At 34.5% G+C, this 18,004-nt stretch overlaps 1 protein-coding gene across 3 annotated transcripts in view; it reads left to right on the top strand.

Moving 5' to 3' along the window:
- LOC149531673 (lysine--tRNA ligase, cytoplasmic-like) overlaps window positions 1–8,806 on the top strand; it is an 84,959-nt gene extending 76,153 nt beyond the window's left edge. For 2 of the 3 annotated variants that reach the window (XM_089810281.1, XM_089810284.1), the window contains one exon: window positions 7,749–8,446. In XM_089810281.1, the coding sequence (XP_089666407.1) occupies window positions 7,749–7,783 (35 nt within the window). In that variant the 3' untranslated portion in view covers window positions 7,784–8,446. Of the gene's footprint in view, window positions 1–7,748 lie in introns of all 3 variants that reach the window. The other variant, XM_089810282.1, reaches the window with a different exon arrangement.
- Window positions 8,807–18,004: the final 9,198 nt, after the last annotated feature.

Consider the following 18,004-nt stretch of genomic DNA (forward strand, 5'->3'; position numbering starts at 1 on the left):
ACGTCTTACAATGCACCTAAGGAACCTGGTCTTCACCTCATCATCCTGCTGTGGTGTATCTCTTCTAGGCCTAGGCATGTACCACTTAGGATTCAATGCATAGGCAACCATGTGCAAAGGATTGTTCAACTTCTTCTATCTGCAGTGAATGATAGGCCAAATGTGCTCATTGTACAATGCTAAATTGGGGTCCCTCTCACGCTCAACCGCCCTTATCTGGCCAAGCATGGAATCAATGCACTCAGAAACCTCCCCAAGGGAGTATCATTGGGGCGTTTAACCACCGAACCATGGATCAACCTGAACCTCCTTTGTACACTTCTAGTTGGAGTGTGCCTGGTCCTTTGCAAGGGAAAAGTACGTGGTAAGGGATCGAGTCATTTGGAACTGGTGTTACCCTACAACCTTAGTCGGTAACACCCTAAAGCTTCTGCTAACTTGGCATAACTCCTGACGAAGTTGTATCTGGGAATTAGAGATTGACAAGCACCGACAAGTTCTGTTGTAACTTGGCCAAAGATTTATACTCATGGCAAGCATGGAATCAGTCCACACATTATCGACTTGCACCATCTAAATTCAATTGTCTAAACTACAATTATTAGGTATCCACTGAGCTTGGATCACTAGCATTACTCTTATTAGGTTAGATTGCAGCTATGAATAATTTGAGACTTTTCTTTTACATCTGACTCACATAGATCAACTTTTACAGCGTATGTGAAGTGACTGACTTGTTTATGGTTGGTTTTCCCAGGGTGTCCTAACTTGGGCTTAGTGCTTACATTGTGCATGACCTTTCTAATGTTGTAGGTTTGTAAGGTTGCTCTCTACAAGTGTTGATAGGTATTCTCTAACCTGGAGTACCGTCCATAAACTGCATGTTCTTAGTACATCATTGCTATTGTATCATGCTTTAGATATTGGTCAAATCGAACCTATTGTTACAGTTCCTACTTGTCTGCTGCTATGTTGGACTGCCTATACTGAACCAGTTCACACATGGCACGTGAAGCAGTCTCAGTTATTGTTAAGGCATTAAAGGTTATTGTTTCCATTCTTTCAGGTTGCATCGGTTCTGTCTGAACATTAACAGCTTAGTCACCCTTCATATTACTTTTCTTTTGGCTTAAGTCCTTTCTGTTGAGAGTTGAGACATAAAAATGATCAAGAGAATGCCTTAAATGCATGCAACGTAAGTTTGCATGTCTAAAAGTTTATATGCTATTGAAATAGCTGAGCGGCACTTTGGGCATGCTGCCCAGCACCAGATCAAGATTTGGTTCAATTTCTCTCTGCTAATTTCATCTTCAAAGATTCTTTTAATTTGAACTATGCAACACCTAACTGTACTTCTATTTTTCCATTCATGTTTAAGCATAAAACTAGAACTTCAGATATAAACAAGACAAAATAGCAGAAACGTTCCATTCTTTTGGGATGTGATTATCAGAACCTTTTTGAACAGGAAACTACGATGGCAACTTGACTTTTCTAGTTCATTCAATTCAAAAGAAAGTAATAAAGCGATTGCAATTTCACGTGCCTGGACATGCTGGCTGAGAGACTGCAAGGTCTGTATTAGCTCTTCCTCATAAAAGGCTCGGCAAGTATCTCATCCCCACCTGAGTCCCAAGCTACCCAAAGTGCAATGTTTATTTTTCCTAGGTTCATGATAGTGTGCAGTTGCAAAGAATGCAAAACTACAAACATAGAAAGAAGAGTTGCTGCTCAAAGCTGTTTTCTCATCCTCATTATATTGGCAGGAGGTGCATCCCTAACTCACAATGAGTGGGCACACTATTTCCACTACCACCCTTCGTGCTTCAAGAATGTATTTGCATGCTAGGGATCATTTTTGTTTTTGGAAGTTCCAAAATCAGATTCCCTCTCTCCCGATAAAATCCTTTACCTTCATGTTTTCCAAAAATATTTCAATATATGGAGCCAAGCTTTCCTGACAACTCACCCATTAACCAAAGAATTAAATTAAATAGGATTATTGAAAGGTGACGACTTGGACATGATCAAGTTGGACTTAACTAAGCATTAATAAATATGGCTGTACAATTTCTCATCAACATTACTTAGTGCGTCGTTATGCATTACACCGGAATGCCTTAGTGCTAGCAAGTGGTAATATAAAACATGTATGTTCATATAGTCAAAGCATTCACATAACACATATTTACTTGTGTGGGTAATTCTATTTACTATGTATGTTTGGGTAATTCTATTGTGACATTTACTTGTGTGGGCAACATAACTTGTGCTCGCAAGCCCACCAAGCAATCTCCTAGTTTTCAAGCCTCAACCACTAGCCCTTCAAAGTTTGCATCCTCTTCTCCAAGATGGATCACTTAATCTTCTCTTTCTAAAAGACTCCACAACACCCTTTACTTATACCCAACTAAGCCACAAGTTGGCCCAATTCATTACAAATTAAATTAAATCCCTTACATTAAATATATGTTGAACCACAAATCGGCTACAACACAAATTAAATGCCCAAAATTGGCTACAACACGAATTAAATACCAAAAGTCAGCTCACAGACAACTCGGCACCAACAGGGACCAAGACCAAGCCGAGCATCAGTAAACTCCCAAGCACTGCCGAGCTCCCAGTGCATGCCGAGCACACAGAGAAATATGGGTAAATATGTTCATATAGCTGACATATTTACCCAAACATACATATTTTAAATTGGCACATATTAAATTTTGCTTTGGGATAACCCTAATAATGTTTTTAGAACCCCTTACAAGCTATACCTGGTCAACATATCCTATATGGTGCAAGTGGGGGTAACAATTTGACTCAAGAGTCATGCACATTAATCAAAGCTAAAGATGAACATATCCATTTCAATTTCTTACCAGAAATTTGATCTACGAAGGTGACCAAACATCTTTCCCGATGATACCTTTCCCATCCTTTGGAGGCTGCATCGATCCTGCACCCACTTGCAGTACAATAGCATTCAGTCTGTTATCATATTATGGTAAATTTAGAGACATACATAATGCAAAATAATAATTAAATGTACTAGACTTGATTAACCATAACATCTTAAAATTAAATTAAATTCATTATACAAATAAGGATAATTCAAAATCATAAATTATTTCATGCAGAACCACCTGTGGCATAATTCACAAAACCATTTAAAATTAAACCAGAAACCACTTCAAGCACAACCTACAAAACCACAGTTCACTCCAAATAAAACCATTTAGGGCACAATTTCCAAAACCATTGTTTAATGTAAAGCCAAAACCATTTAGAGCTCAATTTACAAAACCATTGTTTAATTTAAAGCTAAAACCATTTAGAGCTCAATTTACAAAACCACTGTTTAATATAAAGTATCTTGGAGGGGTGTGATAGTGGCACAAATGATGGTCCTTTCTCCATCGCCACCAAGGACATCAACTCCTTATAATAAGGAGATCAAGCTGCATGCAAAGGGATGCCATTGGTAAAGAAGAATGTACCAATGGCATTGTCTAACCATCTTGTGGACATTAAACAAATCGGCAATGGGCTTCCTACAACTTCCTACCTTACTTTCCCCTGCCCTACCCTTCCTTGCTAAACTGTGAATGGATGAAGTTCTCGAAGCTGATTCTGACATAGTCCTTACTTTCTAATGCAAGATACACGTAGAAGTAACATGCTACCCCCGTAACTGCTGAATTGTGTGCACCTATTGCATACTAGCCAAAGACAGGCATTGGAACTACACTACCATTAGGAATTCCCCACATTTTGTTTATTTCAATTCTAAACTTGCCATTTTCAGCACCTGACAAGATTTTGCATGTACTCACACAATTTCTAGTCCAAAAGAGGTGGTGTGAATTAACTCTAATAATGCTTCAAAACTATTTTGTGCCACAAAAATTACATTTCCATTTTTGTGTGCCACAACTTGTAGGTGTTGATGGTGAAACTCTTATTGGAACTGTTTCATAGGTTTCACAGGAGACTTTGGATCATAAAGACCCCATACAAATGGTGCTAAAATTTGAGACGGACAATCAACATCCCTTACTTATACCCAACTAAGCAGTCGGCCCAGTTCATTACAAATTAAATTAAATCCCTTACATTAAATTTATGTTGAGCCACAAGTGGGCTACAACACAAATTAAATACCCAAAGTTGGCTACAACACAAATTAAATACCAGAAGTGAGCTCATAGACAACTCGGCACCAAGTGTAACCAAGAGCAAGCTGAGCGTGAGAAAGACTAAGCCGAGCATTAGTAAACTCCCAAGCACTGCCTAGCTCCCAGTGTATGCTGAGCACATAGAGAGTGCTGAGCAACCAACATATGTCGAGCACACAGAGTGCTGAGCAACCAACATAAGCCGAGCACCACAGAAGGTGCCGAGCTCCATTAACGATCGAGCACCTCGGCCACAACTAGACCCTTCAGCGACTAAGCACCACTATTTGATGACTGAGTCCACAATACTTCGCCAAAACACCTCCAACATGCAAGATTGCAAGCAAGCCCATAATGCTCTTGCATCAAACACCCCAAGTGCGAAAAGATGTTCTCAGTAGCTGGAAGAACATCTTCTAGGATTCAACACATAAATCCCAAACTTGTTCTTCACATACATATCCTCCAACTCTTCAACTTGCACACTCTTTCCCTTCTTCTTCTGCTTCTTCTCATCCATCCTAGGTGTGATACATGTCTACTTTCAATGCTGATCACCCAACTCAACTCGGTTGCCAATACTCAGGTTTCTCGTAGTGAACTTTTCATTCTGCAAAGGAATCAGGGAATGCTTCCTACCACCTTTCACAATAGTAAACAGATTCTTGACACAATCATGCACAAATCTGCAATCGTACTGCCAAGGTCTGACAAGCAACACATGACAACTGTTCATGTCCACAATATCACACAACACTTGATCCTTATACTGCCCAATCTGGAAATCAACAAGGCACTGCTCCCTCACTTCCAAAGCATGCTCACCGTGCAACCAGCCAATCCTATAAGGATAAAGGTGTCTCACTCTCTTCAAACCAAGTTTTTGAACCATCTCCTCAGCAATAAAGTTATCAGTACTACCACCATCCACAGTCATCTTGCAGATTTTACCACCAGACTTGCAACAAGCCCTGAACAAATTAGTCCTTTGACAAGAATCCAATGTCCTTTGACCAACTAGTACTCGCCGAGTTAGTAAACTCTCTCCTTGCGTAGGTTGACTATCTTGGACTACAACCTCATTCACAACAACTCCTCTCCTACCACGAGGACATTCAAAAGATCTATGCCCTTCCTCACCACATCTAAAACAATTACTTTTGAACTCACCTCCACCTGTCCTTCTAACAAATTTGGCTCACCTTCTGCACTAATTTAGCCTTTGCCAAGCTATCTTGCTTCACCTTCCCTCTAGCATTCCCTTGACTTTTCCTCTTCAACTTAACTTCTTCCTTCAGAGCATACTGATAAGCATCCTCAACCGAAGAAATATTCAGCATACCAACCACATCCTGAATAATGAATCTCAAACCATTAATGTACCGAGCTACTTTCTTCTTTGACAATTCTCTATGCCCAGACCAAATAGTCAACCTGTAGAACTCCTCAATATAATCTTTCACAGTCATATCCTCTTGTTTCATATTCTGCAACCTCTTAAGCAACTCAAGTTCATAATCAACAAGAATGAACTTAGCCTTTAACTTAGTCACCATCAACCTCTATCTAGTGATCTTCATTTCACTTTCCTCCTCTCTGTCTCTTTGTAATTCTTTCCACCAAAGAGCAACATGTCCTTTCAGCTTAGTTTGTGCCAACCTCACTCTAAGTGGATCTTCAATATCCTCAAGTTCAAAGTAGTTTTCCAATTCGCCAATCTAATCAATCAGGTCTTCATGAGTCAAAGTACCTGAGAAATTAAAAACCTCCATCTTATGCTTCAGCTTCAATTGAGATCCAGGTCTAGCAAACTGACCAACCCTAGTTCCAGTGGGTCTCTCCACATGATCAGTTCTGTCCTCACCACTAGATCCAGTAACTTCAAAGTCTTCAACAACTTCTTCATAACCATCTTCAGTAACCACATGCCTAGGTACACCACCTAAATCACTCACAATTTCAGCAATCATGTCACTCTTCATCAATGCAATCTCAGATCTGAATTCTGCTCTAATCTTCTCTGAGATCCTTTCCTCCACAACATCACTAAGATGATCAATTGCCCCAGGGTCCAGTCTTCTTAGAGGCATCTTCCAAAATCTTTGCAAACCCTAATCAATAGATACACAATCAAGAAGATCAATCAGCTCCACTAGATCAACCATCTCTCCAGCCTTCACCAATGTCTTGGTGCAAATTGCCTCGACTTTGGCGATTTGTCTACCACTTAGGAAAACTTTGGCTCTGATACCATTTGATGTAGTACAAGGCAGGAGAATCCTTAAAGGAGATGTCCAAGCCCCTAACAAATAACCACACAGCGGAAACACCAAAACAATGCAACAATAATGCAAGATGTGATACCAAATCACAACTCTTCATTCATAAAACAACTGATTACATGCAATATGCTTGGTTGTAAGGCCTTCTGGGTTAGGGCCAACAATTACAATAATAGTTTTGCAAGATCCCCCAAGATCCAATCCAAACACTACTCCCAGCTAGTCCATATTTGAACTCTGGAAGAAAATCACCAAGGAAATCTTAACTTGTGCTCGCAAGCCCACCAAACATTCTCCTAGTTTTCAAGCCTCAGCCACTAGCCTTTCAAAGTTCGCATCCTCTTCTCCAAGATGGATCACTTACTCTCCTCTTTCTAAAAGACTCCCCAACATCCCTTACTTATACCCAATTAAGCCACAAGTTGGCTTAGTTCATTACAAATTAAATTAAATCCCTTACATTAAATATATGTTGAGCCACAAGTCGGCTACAACACAATTTAAATACCCGAAGTCGATTACAACACGAATTAAATACCAAAAGTGAGCTCATGGACAACTTGGCACCATCAGGAACCAAGACCAAGCCGAGTGTCAGAAAGACCAAGCCGAGCATCAGTTAACTCCCAAGCACTGTGGAGCTCCCAGTGCATGCCGAGCACACAGAGTGCCGAGCAACCAACTTATGCCGAGCACACAGAGAGTGTCGAGCAACCAACATAAATCGAGCACCACAAAATGCATTGAGCTCCAACGACGATCGAGCATCTCGGCCATAACTAGACCCTTCAGTGACCAAGCACCATTATTTGGTGATCGAGTCCACAATACTTCGCCAAAACACCTCCAACATGCAGGATTGCAAGCAAGCCCAAGATGCTCCTCCATCAGAAGCCAAGCAGGTTGGTTCCTTTGGGTCAAACCTAGGTTGAACTAGGGCAGACCCAAGTAGACTGAGTGCGAACCAGGTACAATTTCATTGGGAACATTCTTTAATTTAGTTCAGAAAACAATTATTACAGAATTTGAGTAAAGATTTTTCGCATTACAAATAAAATTTTCTGAAGTTCAAATATTTATTACATCAAAATAAACTAGGCCTCAAGATTTCTTGGAGTGAAATTTTTATATCCAATTGTTGATAATGGCCCGTCCAAATAATTGGTAGCTTTGTATGGTGATAAATCATATTTGAAACATTAAACAATATCTTCAATAGGTGAAGGGAGTTGCAAGCTACTTATATAACACTTTTCAAGTAGGATGTTAAAGTACTTTTTCATTCCCGCAGATGACCTCACCTCGTCACATTCATGGTGCTGTTGAGGGACTGTTGGAGTCTAAAAGTCCCCAAGCACCATCACACCACACTGGAGTTTCAGAGCACCCACGCGGAATGGTGGGAGCTCCAGCGGTGGCGGGGGTACTTGGGTATGCGGAGTACTCGTCCTGGAGATGTCCCAACACCCGGTACTCTGGGGTTTTGGGTTGGGTGTGTGTCCCTGGGTTTTATTGAGAAAGAATGACATATAGGCCAATATTGATTCCTAATAGTATGTCTTCTATACCACTATGCCCTTGTTTGACTACAGAAATTGGTTGCTTCATCCTGTATCATAGAAAAAATTTGCTGCTAACAGATATTGTAGTTACTGATGCCATTTTTTTGTCTTTAAGGCTGAATTGTGCAGAAGTTCAGAATAATTAACTTGGGAGACTAAAAAACTTTTTTTGTGTCTAAGTTTGTATGGAATATGTGGTTCCTTTACAAAGAAATGTAATTTTGCTTAATGTATAACTTGATTGTAACTATACATTGCATTCTTTTCACAGCTTGAAGTGTTCCAAGAAAGGTCGAAAGTCAAACAAAATGCTGATTTGCTATCATGCTGCGCAGAAGTATTGGATGAATTTTTGTATTTTCTTTGGCATCCTAACTGCATTATAATGCACATCTCAAATGATAAATGAGCAGCACAATTATTATTATGTTCGTTGTAATAGATGAACTGGAATTTGTTGTTGATTTATCTCTCTATTGTTGACAATCCAATTTGCTAAATTAACTATTTGCAATTGACTCGACTGTTACTAAATACTTTTTCTTGGCGATGGCAATGATGTAAATCTGCTGGCAGATTAATTTTTGGAATTTTTTTGGTTGTGCTCGGCAAAAGAGGTTCAATTTCTTTAATGCCTTGTTTTTGTTATTGTCAAAAGACACGTGAACTATTCAAGTTCAGAAATATTGTTGTAAAACTGCCATGTTCCACGATGTTTCCAAGGCGGGGGCAGCAGTTCATATATATTAATATAGGAACTGTTTTGAGTTCCTGGAATTTCATAGAATGATTGCCTTGTTCAAATGACATAAAAATCTAAAATATCTATGCAGTCTTTGTAAATGGTGAGCGAGTTCCATTTGGGATGTTAAGGGTTTCAGAAGGGGAGTGAGATGGCTTGTGAGTTCCCCATGCACTTTTTTGTCTGCTTTTCTAATGAAAGTGAGTGATTAAAAGTAAAGAAAAGAAGGGATGCACCTGTACCCATTTCCCTTACAGAACAGGGGATCACTGGGTGACATCCTCGTGTCCGTGGGAGGTGAGGTTGGAGAGTGGCGGGACACATACACTTGCATCCCCATGTAATGATTGTATATCGAGGCTTTGTATAGATGGCTGGTTTGTTTTTCCCTAAATAAAAGTAGGAATGGTAAGAGATTGGATGTGCTGATTTTTGTCTGTAACCATGTCGATTAGAAAAGTCATTTTTATATCTTTGAGAGCCTTAAATAACATTTTTTCAAGTGTCTTTTGATTTTAGTAAACTATATTTGTACTCACGTGAGTTTCCTCCATTGTGATAGGCACCATATATACCAGGGAAAAAAATCTTAACTGATGTTAAGTTGCTTATTATTATATACTTGAGCATGGGAATGATGAATTGTAAAGATACAATGAATTGCACTCGTTTGTTCTCAGTGTTTGTAAAATGTTATTCTATGATATTGCTGTCCAGATTGCAACCCAAGTGAGCTTATTCTTGTGGAAACTGTGGTTAGGTGTGTTTGAGCTGGAGTAATACTGAGATGCAATGAGTGTTTAGTGTTCCATTCATTCATAGAAGACGAGTTCTTATGAATTGCTGCATATAGAACATGTGTCAATGAGTTCGACTCAAAATCTACCAAATCAAATTTTAATAACAATGTCGCAATTTAATTTGATATAGAAAAATATCTTCTTATCAAATATTATTATCACCTATTTTTTCACATTCTCAACTTTTGGCTAAACAATATTATCATATATATATATATATATATATATATATATATATATATATATATTCCAGTGAACTAAAACTGTTGTGGAGTGTATTTGATGGGTTGTGGGTTTCCCTATAATGATAAATTACATAAGATAATTTTCTAGAATTTTGGTTGTGTGTGAGTTTTTAACATCAATATATCTGGCCATAAAGTTACTCATTGATGAAGGAGAGTGAAGAGAATAGAAAACTCATGTTTAAAGTTCAGACACAGTAGAAAAAACTGTCTTATGCATTTCTAATGGATTGTAAAAATCTGATGACAATAAATGGGGAAAAAGGAGAAAAAACAAAACAAAACATTTATTTGACATTGAGAACTCGAACATTGTGCTCTGTTATTTATGACGTGTTGAAGAAATGAAAAATCTGGTGAAGGAAGGAAACTTACTTCAAGTTACTATAGTAGCTACTATAGTAGTTGGGGAGCACATCACAATCAAAGATTGTCTCAAGGTCTGATTTTGGTGGAGGGCGGGGAATGAAGTTACTACTAGAAGCGTACAACCATGCATTCCAACACAAGCCCTTAGAAATGCCGATCGATGGAAATATTTCACCAGTTATTGCACGTACAACATTCCGTTTACTACGGGGCATTGTGTTTAAAAGAGTGTAAAACTTAACAAAATAAAAAAAATGAGGCTGGTGCCTTGCAAAATAATTGGAGAAAATCACACCACTTATAGAATAATTTGTAGCATATTTGAAAAGGAAAGGATATTTCTTATTCTTAACTAGAATGTACAGGGTGGGGTTATTTAGAAGGGAGCATCCTCAAAAGTAGAGATGAATAACTAGCTTTTTTTTTTTTTAGGGAATATTTGAAAGCTAGCATTACCATGAATTATGTACTCTTATCTTAACCTAAAAAGATTAATTACAAAATTTAAATAAGGCGTGGCGTAACTTTGCCTATAAAAAATAAGTTAAAAAATTAATTTTCTTTTAATTTTTGATATTTTTGAATATGAAATTTTAATATTTGATTAATGAAAAAAAAATATTACTAAAAAAATAAGAGCTATTATTTTCTAGGAGATTCAAAATTGTCCTATGGCAAAATAATGTTTTGATCATGGGACCACCTTCTTCCTCAAAAATAGAGCTGAAGCTCTGTGTCATATGCCTTATAGCCCATTTATGTGATAGACTAATAATTAGTGACCTCTGGATCTTTATTTAATGTTTTGTTTTAACATTATTTCGTTTTATATAGATAGTGTTTTTTTCATTCTAAAGAGCTATCATTTATTAATATTAGTATTATTTCCATTTTATAAAGAAGTTTGTCTTAAATATTAGTTGTTTGTAAGATTATTCCACAATTTATAAAAGTTTCAAATGGTATACTTCAATATAAAGGAGATGGTTGCTATATTTTCCTCATCTTTTTGTTAAGTGTATGCAATTTAATTTGAATTTGTGTTTTAAAGATTCTACATTTCATTCTAATCTGAAATACCCAAGCTACAAATTCACTTTGTTGTCATGCATATGAAAATCTTATTGAAAATATATGACTTGTAACCTTTCCAATTTTTAATATGTTAGTTCTTATTTTACATCTATAATTTATTTTTAAAAATATAATTATGCTAGTTAATAATATTGGTATAATTTTAGATATAATTTAGTCTTCTAAATTTCTTTTAGATGAGGGTATACATGTAATGGAATAATATAATATTATGTTTTCAACATTAAAGTGAGAAAATATTGGATAGATCTATCAAAAAGTCAACAATGATGTTTGATCATTCATAATAACAAATTTAGTTTTGTTAATTTAGTTTTTGCCTTCTTATTTTGAAGGAATACAACTATGAAGAAGTATTAGTTAAAAAATTCAATTTATATTATTATCAACAATTTTTAATATTTTAATAAAAGTATTTTTTTAAAACTAAATTATTTTGAGATTGATTAAGATATTATCTCAATTTTTTTTTCATATTGATAGAATTGATATATGTCTACCCACAAATTCATTGTATGTTAAAAATATTTTGTTTTACTTGTAACTATCAAACATGTTTTATTTTACTTCGAACATACATATACATGAGTGCCATTCTCTAAGTGGACACAAATGGGTTTGACAAAAAAGAACTCATTATTTGTGCTTTAGTAACTAAATCTTCTTGGAGAATCTATGGAGGTATAATATGGGACATGTTTTTAACCACTTATTTTCTAGGGGCTAATATTCATTAATTAACTAATTATTTTATACAGTATAAATTGCAAGTGCCTAACATGTGTGTACAATTTCACAATTATTTAGCACCCACCTTAGTGTGTTTTCATAAGAGGATTTTAAATTTATCTTCACAGACACTTAAATTTACACATAGGTCTTCTATTATATCAATCTTGTTTGAAATCATGGTAAGCTCTTATTTCGAAGTGTTCTACTCAACCTTTTCCTCCAAGACAATAATTTATATCATAAACTAGGCCCTATGTTACCATTGTGGCATCATGTTATGTCTTGATCTCAAAATCAACCATGCTCTATAATCTGGCATCTCCTAATTGTCTGCAACTTGTGGCCTTGCTATGAGCTCTGGTTGAGTGAAAGACATTATGTTCTTGGGAACATATCCATTGACACTTTGTTCCTTGAAGATTAGGCAGTTTACTAGAATATATGGATTTACACTAAACCTAATTTAGTTATAACCCTGGAGTTGTTTTAAGAGGTATATAAACACCTTATCTCATCAATTTAAGAGGTGTTAACATTATTACCAAGCATGTATTATTGTCAAGTGCAATAATCTAAAATCAAGGTTTGTAAGGAAGCATTCAAGCATTACAGATCTAGATTTCTTCTCAATAATTCAAGGTGGTATTCTCTATGGATCAATCTTCTTTCTCTCATTGAATGCCTAGAAAATGAGTGTTCTATCCAAGAGATAAACCCACATCTACATTTTTCTTCTTTTCAATCAAATTTTGGGGTGAATTAGAGCATCCATCGTATAACTTTATCTTTCATGTTTTCCTTTTGGGGTTGTTGTGTTAAGTCAACTATTACATCAACATATTTAAAGAGACATTTGCATAGCCAAGGTATGACATATTTTTCTTTTCAAATCTAGCCGTGTTATATGAAAACATGCTTTCATTTCTTCCAATAATCTCAAGGTTGATTTCAATTAGGGGATTTTCTCTATCAAATTGTCATTTTTCTTTCATATGCAGTTATAGGTGGCACACTTGTCTAGAGTTGCTATGACAAGCACAAGATTTGTAAAAAAAACTACGACTAGATTATGGAAAAACACTTGGGTAAAGAGTGCCTTAGGCTTTGTATTTCTAGGAACAAAAAATCCAAGGAATTTCATACCTAGAAAGTCTATTTTCTCCAAGTCTATTTTGTAATTTTGTCAATATTTTCTTATTCATCATTCTATTCTCCATCATCATATCATCTCTATCAGTGAAGTATCACTGGATCTCTTATAGCTTAAGACTTAAACCTATTGAGACGTCTTCCTTCCAATTGTAAATCAAGATTAGGGGAACAATCACATTGCTAAATCCATTTTGATTTTAGTGTTACCTCTTTTTTGTATAACTGGATCTAATACATTTCATTTATACGTCTAAGTTGGGCAATTTTTGTTATGGAATTTACTAAGTTAGATTGGTGTGTGATAAGTTATGTAGTTATATTTTTCCTTCTCTTTATTAATCACATGGTGAAAAATATACCATTTGCACTTAATGATGTTTATAATCCACGATTTTATTGCATATGGTGTTATGAGACTTTCAAATATCTTTCTTCCTTATGAGGGATGTCTTTAAGACTTTTATCAGTATTCTAATTTTTTCACAAGATCTTTAACAAAATGCGTATAATATATTGATTACACAAGTCTATTTGTTGATGATTACACTAGAATTAACCAACATCATCAAAGCATTTATCATAATTATGATGTTACACATTTTATTAATGATTCATCTCCAAGAATAACGTTGAGTATCTATGTGAAGATCTTGATAAACCATCTTCTTCTTCTCCACCTAATAAAGAAAGGAATAGCGATAGGAATCCTGATCTACCTAAAGAGATTATTTCCCTTCATATTCCTCTTTATACTACCCATGTTCATAGTCAACAAGGCTATAGTGAACAATGACTTGATATTAATGAGCAAGGTCTTCAAGGTATTAATGAGCAAGGTATAAACATTCCTATAGATCCTACTACACAAGTTACTTCAATCACCCTAAAATTGATAGAATTTTTAAATCATGGTGTTATTAAATAAACAATGACAAAGTCAAACTTAAATCAAATCAAGGTCATTTAATCAAAACAAATTAAATTAAAGTGATCAAAATAGTTAAATATTAAATCATTATGAGAAGAATATAGATTTATTCATTGTTAAAGTAAAAATAATTAAATCAAATCAAAGCTGTTAAGTAATTATGTAATTGATTTTAATTATTTACACAGTTCACTTAATTAATTAAATATTAATTCCAACCCATTCCATGGGAAAATTTCGCTAAAATAAATAAAATAAATAAATTAGTAATTCTAACATCCCTCCCAAACCACATGGGATGGGAACTGAGGACATTACTCATATGGATCACCAAAATCTTTACAATCTTAATTGATCACTAATTTCAAATGGTTTTCCCCTCATTTGAAACCATTTAAATGAAGTCACTCAACCATGAGTAATTGACTTAACTTTGACTCTACCCCTAAGCATTGGAAAAATCTATAAATACTAAGCCATTTTACAACAAATCATCCATTGTATTTCCATTACATTACTATAATCAATTTGATCACATCGAGTCATTTAGCTCAATTATTAATTTTATAGTTTGATTAGATCAATTTTAGTTCAATTGTGCATCTAGAATCATGTTAATATTTAATTTTCCATTCTAGAAGTTGTTGCTATTGTGCTTAGTTAAGAACTTTCTTAGTCATTTTAGTTACGAAAACATAAAATGGTTTTGATTAAGCTTAATTTGATAATTGTTCATATTGTTCTTCATTTTAGTTATCAAATTGAGTCTCAAGTTAATGTTTCATGAATATGCAATTTAGTGTATCCAAAATAACACCCACCGTGGGCACTAGCTTCAAGTTTGATCGATTTTCATCTTTAAACTAGATTTTGAAGTCGTAATTTACAATAACGTCTCCACATAGTCTTCTAGCGCATTTGAATCTTCTTATGACACATCTAAATTATCTTGCAACACTTTCAAATTATTTTACAACTCATTTGCAAAACACTTACAGTACTTTTGATTTTCTTTCAGCACATTTGTGGAAAATTCTTTATTCCTTTTGTCTATCTATCAAAATTTTGCACTAAAAAATCTTTTAGCGTGATTTGTCCTTTCTTCCAGTACCTTTAATTTTCCTTACAATGCTTGGTTTCATAATTATTTACAACACCTTTAAATTTTATTATAATGTTTTTGTTAAATATTACAAAATTTTAAATTTTGTAAACTTAATGTCAAATTTCATGTTGTTTGTAGATGACAAGACCTAAAAAGGTGCAGAAGTCGAGGCTTAAATTGCCAAGACACTACAAGGAGAATAAAGGAAGCAATTATCAAGCTATGAGAATTTTTTTAGTAATGCTAATTTTCTAGAAGATTTATTGGAGTAAGAAGAAGCACATTTGGGTTATCTTAGGGTTGTATCAACTTACAAGTTGAAATATTATTCTTTAAATTAGATCTTTACTCCTTGGATTTTGAAGTTTCATTAAATAGGAGCATTTTCCTTTTGATTTTGGACTTACATAACTTTTTCTTGGAGTTTTTTTTGGACTAACATTTGTGGAAGGGCATGGGAAGGAACAAGAACTATTGTTGAGGTATGAAAATAAATGCACAATATAAATAAAAACTTCACCTAGCCTAGCTACATTAAATTGAGGCAAGTAGTTAAACAGGCTTGAATATGATCAAGTTGTGGCATTTCATTGAAAAATCTAGTTTGATTAGGAAGTGTTAAGGTCCTTGACGACAAATTAGTGATATGCTCTTTCTTTTCTTAAAGTCATTGAATTCCAAAATATGTGGATTTGGAGATGATAAAATGCTTTGGACAAACAAACACCCCTAAAGAAAGCCTAATTTGTTTGTGAACAAAAGGTATTAGGTATACTCTTTCAACTCTTTGAGGTGATTAAACTCCCAAACATACCCTAGTTCTACTTGGATTAGAGGCTTGTAAATTAACAATTATCAGTTGTGTTTGGAAGATTGAAATAATAGGAATATACACTTACCCTTTTAGGGTGATCTAACCCCTTGACCTATTTTCCCTCACATTTCATGCTTTGATGAACATGTTATCTTTCATAGAGTCATAGAAAGGAACATCTCCCAAGGACTATAATATAGTCATAAGAGAACTGACCTTAAGTGATATAAAATTAGCTTTGTCGTGGTTGATCCAACTCACTCAATAACACAATGATTACATCCTTATGGAGTGTGAGACATAGTTGCTTGTAACAACCTTCATCTAGTAGTCCTAAGCATACAACGTGAATCTTCCCAATGCTAGTGGGGAGATCTCAAAAGAGAGGTAAAAGCAAGCAACTTTGAATGCATTATTGACTAATACCATCTTAAATTAGTTACCTACCTATTAGATACATGTTTAAAAACCAATTTGACCTTAGGTAGGTGAATACAATATTTGATTTGTTCAAAATCCATGAAAATCAAAAGAAGATACACATTTTATTTAACGACATAGTTGAGAAAAAATATGTAGTGCCTACCTCATAGTTTTCTTTTAAATTCATTTTGCCAAACTCTTTTGGGCCACTTTCATTTGTGTGTTGGTTAGTTCAGTAACATTGGAAATTATTAATGTATGACCTTATATTGGGATTTTATTTTATATCAAGATCTATAGGATAGTGTGAGATATCATGTGTGGATAGTTATGTGTTCATGATGATGATTCTTTATGATTCTGGATTGGTTGACCCATACTTGCATGTTTATGATGTGTGTGTCTGTTTTACATTTTCTCTTGATGTGTCTGATGTAGATGATGGAGGAAGTCATAGTTACAATCTATATGATGTACCACTCCCCATCATTATCTATTATATAAACATATATTTGTACATGCTCTTCTTTTATACAAGTTTGTAGGTACTAGACATCGACTTTCTTGAATTGTTAGGATAAGCGTGCCCTATCATAGTATCTCAATCATAAAAGGGGAGATAATATACATACTCAATCCCATCCTAACTCATCATTGTCCTAAAATACAAACATACATCTAATTGACTACCTATCCAAATTCATCAAGGTGACATGAATTTGTGAACCTAACTATGAGCTTGATAGTCTATTGGAGTTATTTTCATGTTGCTAAGTCGTGAGTTTTGTCATATGTTTACTTGGTGAAATGAATTTATTAAGATATATTATGACTTGGGAATAATTAAATCTTATGAATATTTGAATATTAGAGTAATAAATATTAAAATAATTAGGTGTGATGAATTAATTAAATACCTTTATTTAATTAAACATATGTAATTAAAAGGCAAGAGCCTACAACACAATAGTGAATTGGGAGCCTCTTATGTGAGAAGTCTTGGGTTCAAGTATACTTGAGCTTAATAAAATAATAATAATGAATCACAACACATAATAATAATGAATCTTGGCTTCAACCTCTTAAAAAAAGACTTAATTAAAAAATTAGCTATGGAATTAAAGATTTAATTAATGATTAAAGAAAAACTTAAATTAAAGTTGCACAAATAATGTGAGTTAATTTTAAAGTCATGTTGCATCTTATATTGTTTAAATTTATTAAATATAATTAAACTATAATTTTTCATATAGTAGTGTGCTAAAAATATTAAATTTTAAATAAATATTAATATGTTTTCGATTAATTCAAAAATAGGTTTTGAAGTGACTTAAAACCCTTCACAACAACATTACAAAAATATCATAAAAAGAGATGTCTTATTAGACCAAAGTCGTTCAACACCAAGACGACTATAATAAAATTAAAGCTGCACTTTAATTGAGTAAAATTGAATTATGATTTAAGTTAAAAGTTTAGTGATTTGAGTTAAGTGATTAGTTGAGTTGCTTAATTTAAATTAGACAATGCAACTAAAAAAATACTTTATTCTAAAATTATAACTTAATCTTTTAAAAATT

This window comes from Cupressus sempervirens, chromosome 11, assembly GCF_028749045.1.
Source record: "Cupressus sempervirens isolate cs-2001-9-10 chromosome 11, ASM2874904v1, whole genome shotgun sequence".
Taxonomy (NCBI): Eukaryota; Viridiplantae; Streptophyta; class Pinopsida; order Cupressales; family Cupressaceae; genus Cupressus; species Cupressus sempervirens.